This window comes from Brienomyrus brachyistius, chromosome 10, assembly GCF_023856365.1.
Source record: "Brienomyrus brachyistius isolate T26 chromosome 10, BBRACH_0.4, whole genome shotgun sequence".
Classification (NCBI taxonomy): Eukaryota; Metazoa; Chordata; class Actinopteri; order Osteoglossiformes; family Mormyridae; genus Brienomyrus; species Brienomyrus brachyistius.
The window spans coordinates 3,849,780-3,875,209 of NC_064542.1; the positions used below are offsets into that span (position 1 = coordinate 3,849,780).

At 41.2% G+C, this 25,430-nt stretch overlaps 1 protein-coding gene across 2 annotated transcripts in view; it reads right to left on the reverse strand.

Moving 5' to 3' along the window:
• mgat4b (alpha-1,3-mannosyl-glycoprotein 4-beta-N-acetylglucosaminyltransferase B) overlaps nt 1-22,253 on the reverse strand; it is a 69,470-nt gene extending 47,217 nt beyond the window's left edge. Inside the window, exon 1 of one of the 2 annotated variants that reach the window (XM_049029727.1) lies at nt 21,965-22,253. In XM_049029727.1, coding sequence (XP_048885684.1) covers nt 21,965-22,061 — 97 coding nt within the window. In that variant the 5' untranslated portion in view covers nt 22,062-22,253. Of the gene's footprint in view, nt 1-20,000; nt 20,142-21,964 lie in introns of those variants that run through there. The other variant, XM_049029728.1, reaches the window with a different exon arrangement.
• Between the last annotated feature and the right edge of the window lie 3,177 nt (nt 22,254-25,430).

Consider the following 25,430-nt stretch of genomic DNA (forward strand, 5'->3'; position numbering starts at 1 on the left):
CATTTCTGCAGTATTCCACGAGTCACAAACAATAAAGCTGAAGACATATCCGCCATTGTGCATGTGTCCATTTGAGCTGATATGCGGTTCTCGGTGTGTATCTGTTCCTGTGTGTATTAGAGCTCATTAGCTACATGGGGATGCCTGTAGTTTTGCTTGCAGGTGGGAACCTCTTTGCCCTTAAGTGAACTGCAGCCAGTATTACTGTAGCTTTCATTTTTTAATTGATTTTATTTTTATATTATTTCCAATTTTCATTTGAAATCCAGTTTAGTTTTAATCCATTTAGTTTATATATATTTTATTTTCAGTAGTTTTTGTAGTTATTTGTCTCTAGGGATATACTCAGAGTTGTGGAGCTATTTTATGTCTATGTTCTTCAAAGAATTCTACATGAATACATGGTGTATATTAAGTCTTCAAAATGTGCAACATGTTCCAAGCATTATTCATGGTGATTAAGGTTAAATAAATCATTACATTAGCTAAATAGTATATGGAAAAACCATAACAAAAAGTATGTAATGATTTCATTTCATTTCAGTTTGTTTCGGTAGCAATATTTAAAGTTTTCATTTAGGTTTGTGTGTGTTTTTTTATCACTTTACAAAAATGTTTTGTTTAATAGTTTCAGTTTTCTTTAACGATAATAACCGTGGCTCCAGCGTGTGTTTTATCATCATCCACAGCCTCTTCGTATGAGAGGGCAATAGCACCAAGCAGCTCCTACAGGATTAGCCACAGTTAAACAAAGATTACGACATGAATGCACTGCAGATCAGATTACAGCAGACAAACTAATTACTTTCAAATGATGAGCAATTTCCTGTTGTCGTTATATTATTTTTATATATCCTCTTTGCCCAATTAAAGATTACAAAATAATACAATTAATAATTGTATGAGAATACTTAATGAAATATACAATATGTTCATTTTGAGACTTTACTTTGAGGAAATGCTAAAGAATTATGTTTGGCATACAGCTTTCCAGTCATCACTGTCATGTGTCAGCAGATGAGCAGGGGATACCCCGCCCAGCCCTTCCTGCTTTTCCTGGGCTCACGCTGCCTGTGTACTGATCTCATGCCTTAAAGTGGAAATTGCACTTCCCGTAAGACAGGAAGTCACGCTGATTTCCTCACTGGAAAGCAGCTTGCTCGACATTTTCCCTGGGCCTCGACCCCAAATTGTAATAGCTCTATGGGTTAACCATCCATACAAGAGGTCAGTAATGCAGTGTATTTACTGTAACAGCTAACACACCACTGGCTTCTTGTTTAAGTAAGAGAAGCAACCATTCATGGAGACCAGGCCAAATCAAACCAGGGATCAGGACATGTGCATTTTCAGGGCCAGGTGACATCCCTATACTATTTGGTCACAATATTTTTATCAAATTTTTATTTTTATATTATTTACCATTTTAATCAAGTTTAGTTTTAGTTAATTTTCAGAGTAGGATATTTTTTCTATATTTTAGTTTCATTTTAAGTTTGAGTAATTTTACTTCTAGGGATAGAGTGACAGTTGCAGAACTATTTTATGCGTCTTTAGAGCATCCTTGATACAGTACTATGCACAAGTCTTAGGCAGTCATGTGATGAAGCAGTTAAATGATCTTCATGTTAGTGTAAAACTACAATATTATGCTTATCAAACTCCACAGGATTTACAGCAACCGTGAAAAACACCCATGTCGCCATTGAGTTACCTCATTGAGTTATTTAACAAATCAAGTTAATTAATTAATAAATCTGACGGAGAAATGTAATGAATACATACAATGATTCTGGTGCCCCAAAGGAGAGTTTTCTGTACAGGTCCCATTTGAAGCACAGTTTGTTTAGCCATTCAACAAGATATGAGTAACTTTTTGGGGAACAGACTAAATTCTTGTTTATTTTTTTTGTGCTCCTGTTAATTTGCTTACGTTATAATATCAAATTGTGTTTTTCTCAGAAAATATACAATCATAGCCTTAAACATTTTCTTTGACTGCCTTAGACTTTTGCACATTACATAGTAATGTCCTCAAAATTGGCAAAATATGTTCCAGGCATTAATGTTAATTAAAGGTAAGTTAACTTTAGATGAACAGCATTAAATAATAGTAACAGAAAGTAGTTGACATTTGGATTCATTGTATTTCATGTAGCTTCTGAAGCAATATTTATAATTTTAATTTACTCATAGTCTGCCATTTTATTTTCATATCTTATTTTTAGAGCTGTTATGATTACTCAAATGAACTCCATTACTCGATTAATTAAAATGTGCCTTCTCCATTACTCATCAAAATAAAAGAGGAGCGACAGTCTCAGTTGTGTGGCCACACTTTAAACGGTTCTATGGACTTACTGAATAATGGGAGGTTAAGCAATAGATAAGATATGTGCCCTTTAGACCTTTGGAGTAGCCTAGTATCTCAAGGCAAACGTTAAAATGAAGGCTAGCCCGGTTGCTGACCCACATCATCTTCCATAATGCAGTACATAATAATGCTATAATATTAGTTAACTTTTTGTGGGCGTACTGTAGGAATTGAATAGGGCTGAACAATACCAGCAAAAGTTCACACTGTAATATTTTAAATTTTTACTTGTTCTCCTCATGTGTGTGTGTGGGTTTACGGCACATGCACCTACAGTCCAAAAACATGCAACTTAAGTGACTCGGAGTGCCTGGGTTGACCGTATGTGGGAGTGAGTTAGTGAATGAGTGAGTGTGCACCCTGCGATGGGCACCCCCGTCCAAGGCTAGTTACAGCCTTGCAGCAACTGATATATATATACTGTATTACTATTATATTTTATATATGTATACATGATATATAAATGGGGGCGTCATGGTGGTGCAGTGGTTAGCACTGTTGCCTCACACCTCTGGGACCCGGGTTCGAGTCTCCGCCTGGGTCACATGTGTGTGGAGTTTGCATGTTCTCCCCATGTCGTCGTGGGGTTTCCTCCGGGTACTCCGGTTTCCCCCCACAGTCCAAAAAACATGCAGAGGCTAACTGGAGTTGCTTAATTGCCCATAGGTGTGCATGTGTGAGTGCATGGTGTGTGAGTGTGCCCTGAGATGGACTGGCCCCCTATCCTGGATTGTTCCCTGCCTCATGCCCATTGCCTCTGGGATAGGCTCCGGACCCCCCGTGACCCAGTAGGATAGGCGGTTTGGAAAATGGATGGATGGATGGATATATAAATGATTATTTAATCATCAAGCTAGTCCGCAGATTACTTGATCATTAATATGACCGATAGTGCCAGCCCTTGTTATTTTATTTCAGTTTACTAAAATGTTTTCTTATAGTCTTCAGATTTCGTTAATGATAATAACCCTGGGGGCACAGCATGGAATCTAACCTCAACAAGTCTACCTCTATATCCAGGGGATAAACATACAATTACACCACAAGCAAGAATTCTGCTTTATGCATTTCATAAAAACAATAAAAATGCCTAATATGATTAAGCCTGATTTGTGCAAGTTAATCTCAGTTTTCACATGGTCTACAGACACCTGCAAGCTAATTTCCATTCCATTCCTCCTTCAGCCAATGAGAGACTCCCATTTACCACGTTTCTATCCCTAACCTTCTAGCCCTTCTAGCCCTAATCACTGCTTAGAAAGACAGTGCTTGTTTGAGTCATAAGGCCAGATAGCCATTCTTCAGAGATTTAAAGATGTCTGCTGCCGAGTGTCTGCAGTTCAGCTTCATGCTGGGGGACTTGGGTTCATCCATTTCCGTGGCTTCACAGAAAGCAGTTTGGCACTTTAAATAAAAGATCAAACGTAGACTGGACTCTGCATCACTGTGAAGGGCAGGACAAGCTCTATTTGTATCACAGAAGCCCCGCCCCCCTTACTGCTGTCAGTAGGTCGTGGGATCAGTGTGGGCTTGGTGCAGGTTGCATGAGATTCAAACCTGGACTTTGCTTCTACACTATGACAGTACAAATACTCTCATTGGTCAGTTTATTATGTACACCAGGGTCACCACCTACAAACAATGAATAATGCTGCTGCTACTGAACGTATGTAGCAAACGGAGAGGGACAAGAGGATCACATACTGTGCGGCTAAGCATTAGAATGGCTAGGATGTGTGATGTAATCCTTTTGAATGTGGTGTAATTGTCGGTGCCTGATGTGGTGGATCCACCATCAACAGCCACGTTCCTGGGATTTTCACACACTACACTATCTATAGTTTACTGAGAATGGTGCAATAAACAGAGTGAATGCAGTTCTGTGGGCAAAGACACCTTGTTAATGAAAGAACAGGGGAATGTCTAGACTTAGCAGGAAGGCCAGGGGTGAAAAGATAACAGCTCAGTACTACAGCTGTTTCTGAAAAAGAACTCATTAAAGCGTTTCTGAAGGCAAAAGTGAGTCGTACTCTCTACTAGCAAGGTGTTCCTAACAAAGTAGCCACTGAGTACACATGGACACACCTGCACAGGCACAGAGTAGCTCTCGACCTCAATGGCAGCAACAGGGTAAAAACAATGCAGAAGCACTTCCTTAATTAATCTTGGAGGTACGTACATATAATCAAAAACTACAGCAATGTTTTACCGCATACAGGAGCCAGACAGAAACATTCATCCCATTAAAGAAAAGTGTCAAAAGGTCTTTTGAGTAAATAAATGCTGTAATGTCAGGAACAGTGCTCTCTATTTAGGTCACCAGACACAGAACTGAATACAGAATTTTGATGCACAGTGTGATTCACACTTGAACATGCAGATATAGTCTACAGTAAGATTCACAAATTCATACACAGAACAAGTTGAAACCTAAGAATAACCTCAATGCTTTGTGACCTTTGAGCCTAAAGTTTCTGTTACCATGTGTTTTTATTCAGCAGCCATTCATACACAGCAACGTAGTTAAGCAGCACAAGCCGTCAAGGAACCAACTAAGGTACAAGTTCTACTAGGCCAGCGTTTCTCAAACCAGTCCTTAAGGAGCCCTAGACAATCCATGTTTTTGCTGGGAAGCAACTGGGAGTGAGAAAAAAAATGTGGACCGTCTGGGGGTCCCCGAGGACCAGTTTGAGGAACTCTGTACTAGGCTAAATATCCAATGAGTGAACAGCAACTAGTGCAACATAGTTTTGGAAATAATTACACAAAAACATAGAATATCAGAAAAGCTATTCAGATAAATAATACAAAATGTCTAAGTGCAATATACAGCAGAGCATCCAGTAGAGCCAAATGAATCTATTTCAAGAGAAGAGTCGACAAGGACAGAAAGCCAGTGAGTCAGATAGTGGGGGTGATTCTGCCTGTTTTATGAAACAGAGTAACATGCTGTTTATCCAACATGAACCCACATCCTGTCACAAGTACTCGTATCCAGGAATTGTACTTCTTTGAACACAACATATAACCAACTTCCTAATGTTCTGTACAACAAGATAATGCTCAACTATGCACATGGCGATCTTCTGTGATGACGTGTGGAATGCTGGTACAGATAATGATTATAGAAAATGACTGAATGAGTCTCAATGGATGTGAGAATTTGCATTACACCTGGACTGAAGTGGAAATTCACCACAAGGGGAAAAAACTAAACTTTATGCTGTGGATCACATGCATGCATGCATGGACCAAGGATTCCCAAAGAACCAAAAACATGATAATAAAATTTTAAAAACTCTTCACAGGAACTACAACTGGTTCGATGGCGATAAGTCTACTGAGAGCCCCCCAAATGGAGTTCAGGGGTTGGTAGCACTGCTATTTCATAGGTTGTGGGCTAAAAAGTTTAGGAACCTATGCATTAAACAGCAAACAATTTACATCAAAATCACAATGTGGACTAAATATTACAGCACTAAATCACAGTCGTTTTGTTGGCTGTAGTTCACATAGTTGCCTCACACCTCTGAAAACCAGGGTTCAAGTCCGCCCCCCACAATCTATGAAGTTTGCTGGTGACCAGGTTCTCCATTCCCCCGCCCACCACAATCAAAAAATGCAGAGGTAGAAAGTTCCAGTGCAGAAAGTATAAATCCAGACCAAGAACTTGTTTCAACCGCCCAGTTGAGTATAAAGAGTCACATTCACAGAGTACTCAACTGTTTGAGTACTCTATGAATGTGAGTCTTTATACTCCACTGGTTGGTTGAAACAAAACCTTGGTCTGAATTTGTACTTTCTGAACCTGAACTTTCCACCTCTGCTAAGGTGAACTGGAGTTACTAAATTGTGAATAGTGTGTGCTCGGTGATGGTTGGCACCCCGTCCTGGATTGCTCCCTACTTTGCTCCTACAACATCTGGGATAGGCTCCGGACCCTGAATAAGATAAGCAGGTATTGAAAATGGATGGATTAAACAATGGTTTCTACAGAGAGATGCTATTGGGGGCATCTGAGTTCAGTATATCATTATCATTTAAAGGGGCGTGAACAGTGATCATTATCACATAAATGAATGTGCATTTGTGTGAGCTTGCTCATCATTAACACTTAACTATTTTAAGATGAATCTAACTGTTGTGTCTTTCACTTCTATGGATATTTCAAGCTACCAACAGTACACACATTGGTTTGCGTGTATGTGCATGCCCAAATGTCAGTGGAGGTTCCACTCAAAAATTTTCCACTAATAGGCACCTGATGTTTAACGCCTCCAGATTCAAGACGCACACTGAAGTCAAACACAGGGGCTGTTGCGCTGATGTCTGAAATAAAAAGAGGGCGAGGCAGAGCTAACCATGATACATGCTAATTAATAGTCCGGCCAAAGCACAAAGCACATGAGTGGCCCAGAGGGACCAATCAGAATTCAAAACACAATGCTCTGAGTCCAATCCCCCTGCAGCTGAGCAGCAGTGGGACCAATAACATCGTATAGAGAGCACACAGTGACAAAGAGCAACTGTGTACAGGTCCCAGCCTGTCAGCATAGTGGCTAAATAAGAAAGATGAGCCATGGCATTGTCTCCGTAATGTAGCTCAGGCTGGACAGCATCTGCACAACCGTACTTCTCAAGCACGGCGTACAGGGTGAAGAAAATAATGAAAATGCACGTCACCAGATTGAGTTCGCCAGATTCCTCAATTGTGCCTTTAATAAGACAATATCTGGAAAGCAGCTCTGTTTCAGCCATTAAAATCTGTGTACAGGAACCTCGACTTAAAATGAATGGATGATTTCATTGACGTTGCAATACCAATGCAATAATGATAATAATTCTACCAGGTGTGGCAGGAAATACACAACCATTCCAAATGTATCTTTCAAAAGCATCCTGAGGAGTTTGTGGGCAGGCTTCTACATGCAAAGTGGTCTATCAGCATGACTGCTTCAGGAATGTGCTGTGGAAATCAGCTTCCATCCAGTCTGACCAAACAATGCATTACGACCTCCCATATCTGGGGACAAAGGGCTGGGTGTGGTGAGCTCCTCTTAATGTATTTCTGAGTGAAATATTCATGCCTGATTGCAGTAGTGTGACCATAGTGTGACGAATTGTCAGAGGAAGAAGAAGACGGCAGGAGAGGAGAAACAGAGACAGAGACAAATCGAGAAGCCAAGCTTCTGGTCCAGGAGCTACGAGCCAGCAGCAGTCTCCAGAGACCGGCCCAGGGTCAGTCTTGAGGTTTGTCAGAAATGCAAGCACTTAACCCTGCTGTGAACCATGAATGCAGAGAGCCAGTCCGTGACAGCTGATCCTCACTGGCATACCTGAGTGTTAAACTCTCTGAGCAACAGGACAGCATATATGTCGCTCTATATTGAGGATTCTGAACTTAACTTTGGGTGCAGTGATCATGTACCTGTCAATTTCAACCTCATGTGGTGAAAACAAATGCCTCTCCTATAATCCTGTGATTTAAATAAGTCAATGCCTGAGCACAACCATTAATCCTGCTCATATTAGGAGCCATTACTGGGGGACATGTGAGACAGAAGCAATTGCACTTCAGGCAGAAGTTTTACCATAATGACTCACAAAGGCAGCTCTCTGGTAGACAGCAAGGCAAGTTGGCAAAAGTTTCATTCTGATGTTGCTCTGGAACAGGTGTGAATGACAACAAGAATGGAAACGTTCTTCCACCACACCGATGAGATGCAGTTTACTGATAAAGCTCATATGTGGCTGCTTAGTGAGAAGAAAACCTAACTGCTCACGAATGCAATGCACTGGTTGGAGTAGAGATGCACCCATCCGATATTTGGGATCAGTATTGGCACCGATCCATACCTAAGTAGATGGATCAGGTATCAGCTATATGTGACCAATCCACATCCGATACTTACTTCTTTAGTTTTTGGCAGTCTGTGAAAAGAGAAATACTATTTATTGTTAAATCGATTTGTACATTGATCGCACATTACCTCTTTCCCATTTTAGATGTGTTTCGCAGCATTCAAGCTGAACACTAATGCTGCCACTCAGTCTGTGGGAGTGAGCGCACTGCTGTCGCATTATAATGCGCAGACCCTTTGCAGTAGGAGGAGCGTCAGAACATCAGATAAGAGGGTGACGACAGCAAATGCGACTCGCATATTTACAAAGCAAACTAACAAGCATATCTGCAATCTGGGAGTATTTTAAATTGCATGTGGATGCAGTATCAAATGTGTGTTTCCTACAGCTATGCAATATCGCCAAACTAGAACGATTCCTTACTATTCAAGACACTGAGAAACTGATACATGCACACATACAGCAGGTTAGACTATTCTAATGCTCTATTGTCTGGTACTGTAGCACATACTGCACACTAAACACTTCGCAGTGTATTCAAAATGCAGCAGCTCAAATTGTCAGCAGGAGCAGATAGTTTGCACAGAAAACCCCTGGTCTTGGTTCCCTGCACTGGCTTACTGTTCAAAGTTTTCCTACTTACATACAGTATAATGGTCTAACACCTGCCTACTTCAAGTTAACAAGCCATATCCTCCACTCAGATCACACGTTTCCTTATCTTTCCACATAAATTAAGTGACAGTTGGTGGTAAATGGCATTCTGCTACAAGTCCCCTATATTGTGGAATGGTTTGCCAGCCTATGTTTGGGATGCCGAATAGGTTTCAGTCTTTAAATCTCGACTGAAGACCTATCACTGCAGTTTACCCACAACTTATACCGTAATTATGGCGGCTGGTGTTGCTGTACATGCCATTTTTATCTATTATGTTTGTCCATGAATTTTCTGACTACTCCATGCTCTCTGCCTTCCTCCCCACATGTCTGGATGGAGAAACTGAGATGCAGCCCTGGTTGAGTCCCATGGAGGGGTGACATCGTGGATGTGGCTTGTGAACCGTAGCACCGTGGGTGCCGATTTCAATGTGCCACACAAGGCAGCGTGCAGAACAGACTCATTGATGGACTTTGGCTTCGTCCTTGATCGCAATTTACACTCTGCATTTAGCAAGCGTTTGGGGGGGAAGGGTTGGGCAGTTAGTACACCTTGGACCCCCATAGTTTTTTTTCTCCCTAACTGGGAGGTTTTGGTTCCTTTCTGCAGTTGTCATCTGCCTTTCTTTCTTTCCTTTCTCATGACTCTGTTATGAAAGGCGCTATAAAAAAATGAATTGGACTGAATTTGATGCTTGAAACAACAACTCGTAGTACAGTGATTTGCAATCTTTGTAAAAACAAAGTTTTGAGAGCTAGAAGTAGCGTTTAGTGGAAAATCCCACTAAACAAAGCGCATGCAATTGTGCGAAAAGTAATGTGACAAAAGCAATGGATGATTTGGCAGTCACTAGCTTAGGCTGTTTTGCGCACTTGCTACAGCTTGTGATACACAAGGGGCTGCTATCGCAACTAAGTGTAAGTGGTGCTGTTGTTGGTCAGAGAAAAATAGTGGAGAATTTTAAGCCTTCGCCACTTGCATATCCTCACTTGGTAGATATTCAAATTGAACTGCAAAATGCCTCAAAAACACTTAAAATAACATGTACAAATGAGGTGTAACAGCACGTTATGTATGTTTCTAGTAGCTTAATCAACAAAGCTTTTTGGCAAACTTTTTTTTTCATTTGTATTTACTAGTTTAAAATGAGCTCTGGTATCAGAACGGTATTCATATGAGCTGATAGCATCTGTTCAGGTATCGGGATTGTATCCATACTGAAAAAAATGGGACTGGTGCACCTCTAAGTGGGTGAAGCATCTCACTCCATCCCTGCTCTATGGTCACGTATTCATGTGCAACCGATGCTATAAAACAGGGACCGTAACATTCACCAACTGGCAGAGGTGAATCTTATATATATATATATAATAAAAAAAATATATATTTTTTTTGTTAGTACAGACCATATGTCTTTATTATTTAGAAACATGACCAATAATTTTGGACCGTCCATCCACCCATTTTCCAAACCGCTTATCCTACTGGGTTGCGGGTAATTTTGGACCAATGACTTCATATTTAGATTGATTCCTTCTCTTTAAACTGTTTCTGTTTCTGTACCATATTGAATCACATAGCAGCATATTCTTTTGAATGGCATTGTGTTTAAATAAATCATGTTGAATCGCACTGCATCACAATAGGGGTGAATCATATCGTATCGCATTAGTAGTTGCTTCGTATGTATATTTAATGTAGCAGATTGCTCAATCTGTGGGAACTCTCCTAATACAGAGTAAGGAGTTCCAGTGAGGACTGTCCTGCCCAGCAGCATCTCCCACGACACAGCTCTCTTAAATAATCAAAAAATCTGTCTGTGGTTACTACACACTCTGGGTCAGCTCTCTGTCTGCTAATTACTTAGTGAAAGGTGTGACGACTAAAACTAAATGCAAAGTTCTGCTGCAAAGCGCATAGTCCAGTTGTGTTTGCCATTATACACCATTCAACATCTCTGCTTCCTTTTCTTGGCCAGTTCTCAGCACGGAAGGAAAAATCAGGGTGTGGATTTCAGATCCTTTCAATGCATGTGACCTAGAGGTGGGGGGAGTGCAGCGCCCCCCACCTTTTTTACAACGAGAGCTACTTTTACATAGAGAATAATCTGCGGAGCTACGGAGTCACTGTATTTCACAGACCAAGGAGAGCTCCCCTCAGTAAATTTTGCCACCCCCTCACTGGCTCAGTTTGCCCCCATCGTTGCTTAAGGGTCACTCCATTATGCAGATCTGAAAGATAAGAACATGTACCTGAGCCCTTAAAAGCTTAAAAAGTGAGGGCCAGCGCACGTATTCAACAGGAAAGATGAAAACACCCACATAGCATCACCACTGCGCTTTGTATTAGACATGGAAAGGTCAGATGGCGAGGAGGAGGATCATAGCTTCAGCCATCAGAGGCACGGCGTCGTGTAACGACAGCAAACACTGGCGGTATATATACGCAAAAGCAGCTGTTTAAACATTAACTGGTGAATGCAAATTAAGAACCAGGTAATTATGCACCTCTATACTGGTTGACAACAGGGACTTTGTGAATGGGGGGTGGGTTTTGGTGGGAGAACATTACAGCTTTGAGCAACACCAAGGGGGGGTGGGGTCCTCTCAGGTTTCCTGGCAGCCCAGCTAAAGAGGAAATGGACTGGCGATGCTCTGGGACTGCCTTTTAGCTTGTGCTTCCAGAGGCAGCTTTATGTCAGAGAGAATAAGGTTGCAGGTCTGGGGGACCTTGGAACAGGCAGGCAGTGTGCATGTTTTTTCTTTGTGAGGAGTGGGGGGGGGGTTTCAAACATGGCTAGAAAACCTGAAATGCTTCAGTGCACCTGTGCCTGTATAACATGAGCAAAACAGACATAAGCTCTGGCAAACAGTCCGTGTGAGGAGAGTAAATAAGAGACCTTCAGGGTCCGGAGATACAGCAACAACTTACAATAACAATACAACCCAACACTGCTGATGCTGTGTCCCACCACTCGGCCCATTGTGTAATAATTGCTTGAAAAACATTCTTTGTACCAATACATATGTGCTTCTGAACGACAGGCTTTCAAGCACCTTTACTGTGCTTTAGATGCTGTCAAATGCTTTTACTTTCCCTGAGCCCAGCATGCACACGCTAACATTTTACCGATAACCTTGAGGTTGTCACTTACTCATTTGGGGAGCAGTAGAAGGTAGTGAACATAAAAACACCCTAAGAATGGAAATATGACAAGGAAACATATTTAATATCCGCCACACCAAATCCGTTAAGTTGCCCACCACCTAAGTATATTACTCATTTTCTTTTGAGGTAAGAAGCTCTTTTCTGGATGGTGATAAACGCCAAAAGTCCGAATGTGACAATGTAAAGTTCAAATTTTAACTTTTTCTACAATCGGGAACATTCATGTCTGTATGTAGGTGCCTCTAGAGCATATTTTCCTGCATCTAATGGAGAAAAGGACAATAATAAATATGAAAGACTAGTGTAACAGTTTTATAAATAGCGGCCGCAAGAAGTCTAGAGACAGGAAACGTATCCGCTTCCCCATCACTAATGTAAAAAATGGCTCAAGATATAAAGAGTGATTGAGATAAATTAAATTTTTTTTTTTTTTGAAGAGCTGGTCTCAACTCAGAAAAAAATTAACAATATTATAGTACACTTAAAAAACGAAAAAAAATTGATTTCCTGGATAGATTTTAAAAAAGCGAAAAGAACAAAAAAAAAAATAAAAGTGCACTGGCGGTGCTCCTTTCAGATACGGCCCCTTCCTGCTACACGCTTACCTACACAGTAATAATCATCCGCACTTCAAAGGACACAATGACCAAGCAACTGATCTCATTCTGATACCTATGTAATGTAACATGTTACAAGGTCTCAATACATTTAGACTGGCTGACTGCGCTGGAAGCTGACGTCCACTAAAAACTCGCCTTTTTCAGTCCACAGTGAGGAACCGGGTCTAAAGCTAGCAGTGGTAGACAGCCTGCTAGGATTCCTCAGTGGGGACTTCTATGTTCCATCCCGAAACTGGTAATTCTGATACATTCCATTCACCATGAATGGGAGTGTCCACCTTGACTGTGAGGCTCTGCTTCCCTGTAACAAGTGCAAACAGCTACAAGGTATTTGAGGTTAATGGGCTACCATTAACCTTGTGTGTGCAGAAGATCACAGTCGGGGGACCTGCTGAGAAGTCCAGGATATAGGGGATAGCAGCAGACCCAGAGGTACTGTGAAGCAGGGACTGGGAACATACACAGTGCTGTCAAATGTCTTAGGGAGTTAAAGGAATTGTTTAAAACTCTATGTAGTAAGTGTACATTTGCTCAGAACAAAAACGCCAATTTCACATTAGAACACCTGAAAATTAAGAGTAACACAAAAACTAACATGAATTTCCTCAGTTCTCCAGAAAATGACTGATACCCCGTTGGATGGCTAGATGAGCACAGAACGCCGCTTCAGATCCCAACCTCTCCTCAGGGGCGCCCAAGCTATTCCATGTATTTGTTACATTTCATAACCAGCTACTTAATTAATTAAGTTCATTTGAAAAGTCAACAAAGTATTGATTAGCTATACGAGGTGTGCTAGTGATCAAAAAAATACATGGATATATTGGATTTGTGTTGCAAATATTTGGGTGATTCCAAGAATTATGTTTACACTAACACATTTTTACAGTCATAAAATCATAGTTTTACCTGATGCAAAGATCACTTAAACATCATTTTCTTTGACTACCTACGACTTTTGTACAATACCATATAAACTAATAAATTTTGCTGAGACATGTATAGAGTATCACTCAGACAGAAAGATTGCAGATACCACATACCAACCTGTGTAGGCTGGGCAACAGCACAGCATATCTGTATGTGACAGAGCAAGTTTGGCTTAGTCACACATTGAGGAAGTCACTCTCTCTCTCTCTCACCCACACACACACACACACACACACACACACACACACACACACATACACACATACACACACACACACACACATACACACAGGTTTGTTGTTAAATCTTTGTGGGGACTCTCCATTCATTTATATCGGGAAAACTCTAATCCCAACATGACTTTAACCCCTAACCCAGCTATAACATTAACCGTAAGTAACCAAACAATATATGAGACTTTTGGCATTTTTAGTATTTTGATTGCATTCACAGATCTTTGTGGGGACCTGGAAAATAGTCTGCACCATGTCAATAACATTTGGTCCCCACAATGTAATAAAAACATAATCCATACTCACAAACACTCATGCACACACACAAACACACACACACACACAGTGAAGAACAGTGATGGCAGTGTGGCCAGTAGCAGATGGCAATGCAGTAAAATGCAGCAAGGGGTAGCTGAGGCCTGCCCACTACAGTGACCCTTCCCGCAGTTCAGCACCACACTGAGTGCTACCAAGACAGGGTTCCCTGTGGCCACACCCCCCACCTGCTCTTAGCCAATTGAAAACGTAAATCCTGGCTACCCAGCCAGGCCACATCCACAACGCAGTCCAACATTCAGGATATGGCTATGATATGGATTCTAAGTTGGAAAATTCAGGTTGCTCTACTATTGGGAAGCCATACGTGAAAATTAAATGACGAGATGTATCAAGCCACGTGAAGGCAGTTGTATCAGGTTATGACCAAGCTGATGCTAACTTAAAAAAAAAACCAGCCTTGAGGTCTCATCCAGTCATGCAATCAAATGTGTATTTCTGTCAGCACTACATCTTCACGATGGTTATCTGTGCCTGATTGGGGCAGTGAAGGCTAGACCACAAAAGCAAGGTGGAGTTACCCAGAATTCAATCATGGCAATTTGAATCTGCAAGAGAAGCTATGCCTGATCCAGCATGGATATAAGAGACAATGTTTTTAAAATGCAGAGCTGCAAGACACAGAAGATCCAAAGGCCAAAATATCTGTGTCAGTGGACACAGAAGATCACGCCCATGCAAGCATGAACTGGGCACTTTCTGACACTGACTTGGCTAAAAGCCCATTTGAATCAAACTCGTGAACTTAACACCTGTAAGAGGACCTCTAGCGAGCATAGCACATAGGCAGAAGTTCTATCACAAAGGAGAAAATGTTCAGTCGATTATTGCACCTTGCTGACCACACAGGGCCAGCAGCTCAGACTACAGTTCAAACTGCATAAACATATGATTGTGTGACATTGTAATAAAAGGTCAAAGGCCTTCTGCAACACAGAATGAGACAGAAGACTGCATGCAGGAAGTCACAGGGTGTGAATGACATCAATATACTGCTATGCAAATGGAACGGAGCAGCTGACAGAGTTACAGACAGCCAACAGCGCGCTGTAAGGAGCACTGAGAGATGAACACAGTGACAGACAGTCTACACAAAAATTGAAAGGACTGACAAGCAAGTGACATAATGATAGACAGCCGACAACTGAGCCACTGACCTCCACTACTGCCAACCTTTGGGGGGTAGGGGGGGTGGGCTTGATATCTCTATGCACTGACAGCAGTTACATTAATAATCAATGACCACCACTATGTTACCTGAACGCTGTCTGTCTGAATTGGTGGGGCATTTTCTCATTGTACTGAATTGATGGGGGGGTCCTTTCGTATTAGCAAATGAGCCTTGCTGGCTGCGTGCCAGACCACTTACGAACAAAGAGAATGATGGAGAGTGCAAAACACCGGCCGAGAACTAGGTCAGGTGCCCGTCCCCAGGAAACATCAGAAGCAGCGCGTTGTTAGAAATGCAGACACCTTCTCACTCTGTCCCATTCATAAGAGCCAATGCGCAGCCCAACAGGGCCAAGGCCATACATTCCCATGTGGGCTTTCAGGTCTTCAGTTACTGCACCCTGCATTCTGAACTCAACGAAAGTGAAAGAAGAACCTTTCAACGTCATCACAACTTTATCTGCTCAGGTGTGAAATGGGTGTTGATAAAAGATGGACCTGGGTGCACAGGTAGCCATCTCCTACCTGTGCTGTCAGCTCCTAGGGTGGGTCTGCCTCAGAGGCCTAATAGCCTCTCCAAAAGTTCTAGGTGATACACGTAAGGTGAAAGGGGCTCCAATAACATTCTCCAAAGAGTTCTCCTAAAGTGTGTAATCCATGGTACCTCTTGTGACCTAAGTATTCCTCTTAATTGATAGGTACACAGTGTGTTGGTGACATGCTTCTATTCCTAAAACCCTTCCTGGAACAGCTCAGGGCTACTGGAATTACACTGGAAGAATCCAGCGTAAAAAGGTCACTTTACTCAACAAGCCACAACCATCTTGGGAAGGAGCCAATCCCAGATAGTGCTTTCAGCATCTCTGAATCATAACAGGGAGAGAACAGCTTCAGCCAGTTTGTGATAAGAGTGTTGAAAATAGAGTGTAGTTGTACCATTTATATCTGGCACTCAACGCATCGGAGAGCATCTCGGTGGGATGAGTTTACAGGCGGTCTCCTGCTGTGAAGCACAGCACAGCAGCATGTTGGGGCAAACACAGCCTGTATGTGGAGTGACATAAGGCTAAAAGAGTCTACCTCTGGAGTGGCATTATCTCAGGCCGACCCTAGCGTGCAAAAGAGACATCTGACACAACCACAAAGAGAAAAAAAATCCCAGACCAAGATATAATTTCAACCAATCAGTTAAGTACCTTATGACTTTTTATTCTCAGCTGGTTGGTTGAAACAGTTAGTCTAGATTTTTACTTTTTGTACCGGAACTACTTACCTCGGACCACAAGTACACAGGAACATCAAACATATGAAGAAGGAACACGAAGAAGAAGCACACCCACAGACAAGCGGCTGTTTTGCAGAAGGTGGGCTCAAACCAGCAACCTTCTGATCAGAGGCACTGTTTTGCAGAGGGTGGGCTCAAACCAGCAACCTATGACCACAACCCTGCGCTAGACAAGAGATTAAAAGATAGACCGACTCACACATTTTACTTCTACATTAAAAAAATCACAAATCAAGAATCTTCACTCAAAAGCAACTTTTCCATTTAATGTCAAGAAGAAAGGAGGGACTACCTTGAAAACCAAAGATCTCCACAGACCATTTCCGGATCATCTAAACACAGTCTGAAGGATGAATTATGTCTGGCTCAAGTGATGTGAAGTGAAAGTTAAAAAAAACAAAAACCTTCACCACCTAAATGTCCTTTCGTCTCATCATCACAATTTCACTTTTCTCATATTTGTACATGTTAGACAAGCTGATATCAGTCCATCTCGTTCAATCAAACCGGGTTAATTTCCCGGAAGTGCCATGCTACAGACACTCCTGTGTTAAATAGTTTTTTTCATTACCAGCAACCAAACAGATGACAGCCAGCACTACAGCAGTTTAACCCTTTTCGCACTGTTCAGTTTTTTCCCTCAAATGAAAGCAGTCTGTTTACAGGGGAATCTATGGCTTACACCAAACTTTTACAGACATTATAAATCATAAAGCTTGAAATGTACTTTTTTCCTGCCAATGTTTTCTGTTAACGAACAGCAGCAAGTTTACTTATAAAGTAAGTGGGCAAAACTGAAGCAGAACAGATGGAGAATACAGTAGTGTTTATATAATGTGTGTAAAATGAGTTGCGCATTGCCACACCAGGAAAATACAAAAAAGCCCTTATTCAAGAGAGTTTTCAACCTGTCCGCATCCACATGCTGTGTGCCATAAAGGCAAACCCACAGACAACAGCCCACCCAATAACACCACTTTGCAGATGATCGGATTCCCTGAGAGCTGACTGGCTGACCTTAAATGACCTTATCCAATTGAGATCACTATCTCTCCCTGCTCGCTCTATTCACAGGACCTCTGCTTCCTCCATTTTGGGGGGTTCCATATACCCACTCTCCTTTATACTTCCTTGGGAATATCCTTGTCACCCCCAGGGAAAAAAGGCAATATGAGACCATTTCTGAATCTATGTAATCTGGGATCAAAATAGGGGTCAAGTTCGCTTATGTTCTGCTTCCGAGATGAGGAACAAATGTATTTTTGCACAAGCTATGTGGCTTTAGATCAGCTGAAGTTGACTGAGACAGCTTGGTAGACAAATTTCTGATTACAGCAGGGTTTCCGAGAACATTGACATGAAAATCCTGCCATAGCTCATCAAAAAGCAAATGACCGGCGAAAAAGCATGGAGTGTGTAAAGATAGGGCTTGGTCTCTGAAATAGGTTTCATTTTTTACTCAAAGTTCCCTTAAAGGATGTCACCTAAAACTCTGGCAATCACAATTATTTTGGAACATGCAGATGAGTCACTGGGAAGCCAAGTTGCTGATCAAAAAAAAAACAAAGGGGTCTGCCCATTGTGACTGGACAGAGATACATGCACTGCATTGAAGGAACTTCAAAAGGGAAGTGGATTCAAAATGGACATCTGTGGTCTGCAGCTAGATATATGAATGCAAGAAACCTGACTTATACGATGTACGATGTACTGTGTGTGACCCTAAATAATTCTGGGTGTGAACATGTATGAAACACCAACAATCACAATAAGCATCCCTTACAAAGCTCAAACCTGCAGGGATTTTAGGAACTGCAGCAGCTTGGATTGAAAACTGATTAACAGACAAGAAGCAGTGAGTAGTTATTAGAGGCACAATGCCACAGTGAGCCTGCGTTCATAGTGGGGTACTGCAGGGTTCAATTTTAGGACCACTATTGTTCCTAATTTATATTAATGATTTTGACACCAATACATACAGTAAACTGGTTAAATTTACAGACGACACCAAGGTGGGTAGTGTAGCAGATACTAAACTAGCAGCACAGAGGCTACAATGGGATCCTGATTTAATTAGGGACTGGGCTGATACCTGGCAGATGAATTTTAACATAGACAAATGTAAGGTAATCCATGCAGGGAGTAGAAATATAAAGTACAGATATTTTATGAGTTCCACTGAAATAAAGATAGCTGATTATGAGAAAGACCTTGGTGTGTATGTTGATGCTTCCATGTCCCACTCTCACCAGTGCGGGGAAGCAAATAAAAAGGCCAATAGGATGTTAGGTTACATCTGTAAGTGTGTGGTTGTTTAAGACAAGGAAGGTGATGCTACGATTATACAATTCCTTGGTAAGACCCCACCTAGAATATTGTGTGCAGGTTTGGTCACCATACCTTAAGAAGGACATTGCTGCCTTGGAAATGGTGCAACGTAGGGCTACGAGAATGATTCCTGGTCTTAGAGGAATGTCTTATGAGGAGAGGTTAGCTGAGCTGAATATGTTTAGTCTTGCGCAAAGTAGATTAAGGGGGGACATGATCCAGGTATATAAGATTCTACCAGGTCTGGATGCTGTTCAGCCAAATGGCTACTTCAATATTAGTAATATAGAATACTAGAAATTGTGGCCATAAGTAGAAATTAGCGGGAGAACATTTTAAACTGAATTTGAGAAAACACTTCTTTACACAGCATGTAGTAAGAGTATGGAATAGTCTTCCTGTTCAAGTAGTGCAGGCTAAAACCCTGGGTTCCTTTAAATCAGAGCTAGATAAGATTTCAACAACTCTGAGCTATTAGTTAAGTTCTTCCCAAACGAGCTTGATGGGCCGAATGGTCCTTTCATTTGTAAATTTCTTATGTTCTGTGTTCGTTTTATCAGTCTGCCATGTCTTTTAAATAGAAGCATTCCCTACCAAACATTGTCCAATCCACTTATCCATGTGAAGTTGCACGTTCAGCCATGTCAAGGTTACCCTAGGATCACAGAACGAACTAGCTTTGATGCCCCCCTAGACATGCTGTCAAATATAACATTAAGTTGGAACAAGATCAATGATAGAAGCTGCTGATGGTAGAGTCAGTCAAGCTCTTCAGATGAGGACAAAGTGAAGATGAGCAATCACGACACCCTCCCCTTCCCACCAACTCCTCAGTCTTCAGTTTAATTAATGCAACATGAGGATTTTAAAATAAAAACACGCCTCCTCTCTCCCGCTTGAGATACACTTAAAGAGCATTTCACCATTCATAAGCCATACACCACGGCCATTCCAGACCTGCCTGGTACTTGGCCAATTCCTGGCAACTTTTCCTTGTTTCTGAAAGCCGAGAGGCCTGGGCCCAGTGCCAGTTTACCTCCATGACAGCCAATCTGCCACACTGGATCCACGGAGAGTTCCCTCTCATTTGCATTTCCCATCTACCAACAGGGTTCCTGAGCAGAGAGCAGGACACCACAACACACAAAGCGAATAGTAACAGCACAGAAGAATATTTAACAGTTAATAATAATTAAACCACAATTTACACAAAACATCATAAATTCCCAACAAATATTTTGTTTCATTTATATGCTGCTGAGAGGCACTTATCCTGCTGGCAAAAAAACTACTGGCATCTTCTGTGTGGCCACTGGCCTGTGTGTGATTCCTCTGGATTGGAACTGACAGAAAAATAGCACGCATTACTTTGAGTGAGCTTGACTCACTGAGTGAAACCTTCCAACGTATGGCTCTTACCAATGATCCTGGGAGGGAGGGGATGGAGAGGGGAAAGTAATTCTAGAACTAGTATCATCACAGCTTCAGTGTCTGAGCCAGGTAGGAACCTGGACCCATGATAAAATACCACAATTTGGGTGCTTTCCAACTGTATGTTTGAGAAGAGTGCTTAACTTATGCTGCATCTGCAAAAAGACATCAGACTGTGTCAACCCATCAATCCATCATCTAACCAATTATCCAGCAGTAGATTGTGGGAATATGCAAGATATTTTTGACAACAAATATACAGTAGCATACAATATAACACACTTGACAATGACATGCTTAAAATAACACATCTCCTATGGCACAAAGGCCCCTAGATTTTAAAAACACAGTTTGTTCAAGGATGTGTGCCCTCAAAACCTTGCTTCTCTGGATGGAACCTCAGGACTCTAACTGAAGTTACACAAAACCAAGCGGACATATTTCTGATTATGATCAGCCAAACACGGAAGCTTCAACATTAAACAAATTTAACTAATCTTGATGCAAATGGTAATGCAATGTTTCCGAGTGAAACAATAAAATAGCCCTTTGAACTAGTCCGAAGTCGCCCAAAAGTATTTGACAAAATGATGCAGCAATAATATTTTCAATTACAACAATGTAAATAAATTAAAATAAGAACGCTGCCTATTTGAATTCCTTTGTTATGTGTGCCCGGCATGCAGTCTTGTCTCTTACTGTAACACAATGCTTCTGTTGGGGTGTAACACCTCCACATTGCCGTAATTTTATCTTTGAAGGTAAATTTGGTACAAACCTCACTGTAGTACCAGTGGGACAGGACTTATCAAACCCAGAAAGCGTTTCCTTTATTTAATCTTACAGTTTCGTAAAAGATTTTTCATTTTTCGTCAACTATAAGAAAAATACTGATAGGTGCTCTCTGAAGATATTAGTTTTTGGTAAATGAAAATCGGAATTATAATGATAACTGTCGAAGAGAATCATTTCATTTTTATATATTCTTAAAAATATGTAATTTATACGCTACATCATCCAATAAGGAAAGCCAGGACTGTCTTAAGATATGTAAACCCCAACAAACTAAGGCACGTCCACAAGACAGTGTTCAATATCTTATATTTTTAAAAATGAATGCTTCTTTATGTACCAATAAAAACATTCAGTCCCAGTTGTGTCGCCAACTACTTTGTCATATTTATTATATATACAAGGTGGGCTTGCAAACTTAGGGATGTAGCTGACGACCAAACATGTCAGGCGTTGCATGTCCTTGTCCACAGCTTTGGATATGTCTGTCTTAGCGCTTACAAGCGGCATAACCTGTTTGACATGAGGGGTGCTGAAAACGCCTGTATAAACGCAGCCGATCCTCTTTCCGTCCCTGCAAATCAACTCCACATATTGCTAAGGATACAACGCTGAATCCGAAAGCGAAACGCTTCTAGCCAGGAATAAAATTTTAAAATTCGAACGTGTATGAAGATTCAAAATACGTTTCATTGGGCATAAAATATCAAGCTTCTGTCCTCACAAGCAATGCACGAAACACGCCCCCCCGCCCCGACCCGCTATGGCCAAGCTTACCTTTGGAATTGCTGAATGCGGTGTACCAGGACAGTGATATGAATCCGCACAGACCAAACAATAAGACAGTTAGGAAGGTGCCATTTCGGAGCCTCATCTCCAGACCACCGGGCTCATGACCGAACCGAACGCGGGATAGCTGCTGCTCCTGCCGCCGCCGCTTATTCTATGCCGTTTCGCCTTTCTCTGGGAGAACTGGGTTGCGCCTTGCAGGACCGCTGAGCTGTATTTGTTATTGCGCGACGGTAACTCACACATTCGCAGGAATCGTGAACTCGGGGAGGGGTGTACAAAACAGGGGGAAGGGTTTACTGGCAGGCTGTCCTTAAAGAGAAAGGAGGCGAGCATATCGCTGGTGGGCGTCCGTTGCCTAATACAGAGGCCGGAGGCGTTTGCTTATTTTTCATATTCCACATATTTAATTGAAAGCAGACAAATTCGATGTCCTTGTAAAGCAAGTCGTCCAATTCGTGCATTTCTACAACAAAGGACAAATATAAGGATGATTTGATAAGCTGCGAGGCGGTTATGTACAGTAATTTTGGAAAAAAAGATACTTGAGCAAATATTACATTTTGACAGTCACTGGTTTCATTTGCTGAAAAACACGAAAGACCACACAGATATGATGTACGTCTTACAATGCACAATTCCTTTAAGTAAAAGGCTCGTGTACTGTACTTCTGTTGTTTTCTATTCGGCACAATTATGTGTTATTTAAAACTAATAATACACATTCAGGTACTATGCCTGCTATTCAACAGAGATTCAGACGTAAGTAAACTATAAAACATAAGTTCCCGCAACAGTGCTTTTCATTTATTTGACTGTTTATGCAAACGAGTGTGCTTTACCCTGTCTATAAGATTTCACAACTCTCTACGAGACGGCGTCTGTTCTCTCGAGACTCAGATAAATGCGGTATAACTTTGCTTTTCTAATTCAGGCAAAAAATGAATTATTGCTATTATGACGTTTAATTAAAGTAAATGTCATCCTTGGTACTTTCTCCGCGTGAAATAATGTATTAGTATTTGAAGTAGTGAAAAGACAGTGAGTAACAAATGATCATGAGTTTTTTATGTGTTGGTTCAATGGTTTCCTGAGGAAGATAACGTAAGACAATTGAATAGAATTTGCGTTGTGCCGCAAATTCGGTTTAGAAGAGTCACCCCAAAGTAACAACAAATAACTACTGTTTCTTGAAACCCCGCGATTCCAACCAGGTTAAGTATGGATGGATGGATGTTTCCTGAATCATGATGAAGTGGTATAACTCCGTACCCCATTTTCAAAATTCAGCAAAGTGCGTGTTTTACACGGTTTATATTTTTACAATTTTATAATTTTTGTTCTTACCAAACAAATATGAATTTTGATCCAGAACACCGGCCAAACGCGAATTAAACCTATAATCTATTACATCCATATAAAATTCATTCCAGTGCCTTGCAGCACGGAAGTAACTACGCCACAATTAACATTTTATTTTAATACATAAATTATGCTTGTAGGCCTTTTGTTAGCTTTTCAAGTGTCCGCTCCACTCGAAAAATCTGAATAAGAGTTGAGGGTAATAACAGGCCTACTTTTGATTAATGTAATGTGATCATTTTCGTGTAGCACATTCTGCTGGGTGGGGTTTTAGGGTCTTTTCTCATGATCAAGCATAGCAGTTGTTCTAATACACCGATGAGTTTTTTTGTGTGTGTGTGTGTGCTGTCTCCCAATGAAGGTTGAGATACTGACTATTCATAATTGGTTTCACGGTACCAGGATATTATTCTTCTGGGAGAAATGAAGTTATCTGAATACTGAAAATGAATGGTAGGAAATTTAGACTGTTTTATATTTATACGCGCGTATTAGCTAAATATAAGCTAATTAGAAACAAAAATTAAAGCGACCACGAGGGAATTGTATAAGTGCATCAGTCGGTTTCAAAAACTTGACGACACTACAAAACTCCTCACTGATATATAAATTAATAATTTAGCTCGTCAGTTAACAGAAGGGTCGATGACAGTTACCGATTTCGTTGTTAGTTGCGAAATTGCGGTTTTAAAACGGCGAGGCAAAGCTTTCGAACATCCATTTCAGAGCAGTTTCACATTCTTCACACGATTAATATCTAATCTTGTGACTTCGCTGGGTCCGTAATCCGAAACCTCGGCCCAATATGCGGACGGCACTAATCGTGGCGAATAAAACAGGGTCATTCCCTCATAATGTGATGGATGCATGCATGCTATCATTCTTGGAAAGCTGAAAAATGTAGGCCTACCTATTTCATTCCGATTAAACCTATCAGAAATCAGATTTTCATATCATTTTAATTTCTGAATTCGGATCTTATAAAGCGTTTAGCACGCATAATTGACATATTGGATATTCAATAAATTAAAGCATTGTCTTAAAATTACAGCATTACTCTGCGTCCTCGTGGGGCATGCATAGACGGTGCACAAAATAATGGAAATGGAAAACGGAAAAGAAATATGGAACAAGAGCTTAAATATGACATAACTAGACTGCTGTCATAAATTCACATTAAGATCAGTTTGAATTCCAGTAGCAGTGTGTGCCACCAATAAAACCGGTTTGACGATCAGCACTTTGTTCTGTGAGTTGTCAAAGCAATTGAAAGCCATGTTCCAAAGAGACCATGATGGCATGCGCAGTCAAGGGTGTTGCTAGTGGTTTTGGGCCCCAGGAAGGCATACCATATTGGGCCCCCGAGTCCAGACCAATCCAGTTATTTTCCAGTTGTTTTAGGCCCCCTGTCACTTGGAATCCTCCTAACTCCTCAACCCACCCCTCTTACGACAACCCTGCATAGAGTGCTCGCAGGGTTAATATGGAGTTCTAGCCAAGCTACAGGGCAGATTGCTAAGTTGGGCTCCCTTCAGAAGATGGCCTTTGTCATGCAGTGTCACAAAGTGGTGTGTATAAAGGGGAACAGTATTTCAAATCATAGCAGCACATACCAAACATTGACAAACCCTTGGCTTCATTCAGAAGCTGCGCATACCTAAAGACCTAAATACACAATGACTTAGTACCTGGTGTAAAGAGCATGAAGCCTGCATCCATGCACAATGGAAAAAGGAATGTGGTGGCACACCAAACAGATTTACGCTTGTAGAAAACCAAAGGATGCATTCAACACACAATGTATGTTGCCAAGAGTTCAACATGATCCTTAATTATTTCAGTTCTATTATAATTAGTTATTTCACCTTACATTCGTCATGAATAACTGAATGATATACTTGAGAGGAAGTCCGTTGTTGTTATTTGTCACGATTTAAAAATATTTATTGAAGTCGTAACTTTACAGTTCTTACGGTAGTTTTCTTAAGGTTAACGAAACGTCTGTGTTTATGGAGTAACCCTGCCATCTAACGGAGAAGAAATGTTACTTGTCGCACATTTAGTATTGCGTGATGAACTCTAGACAGACCGA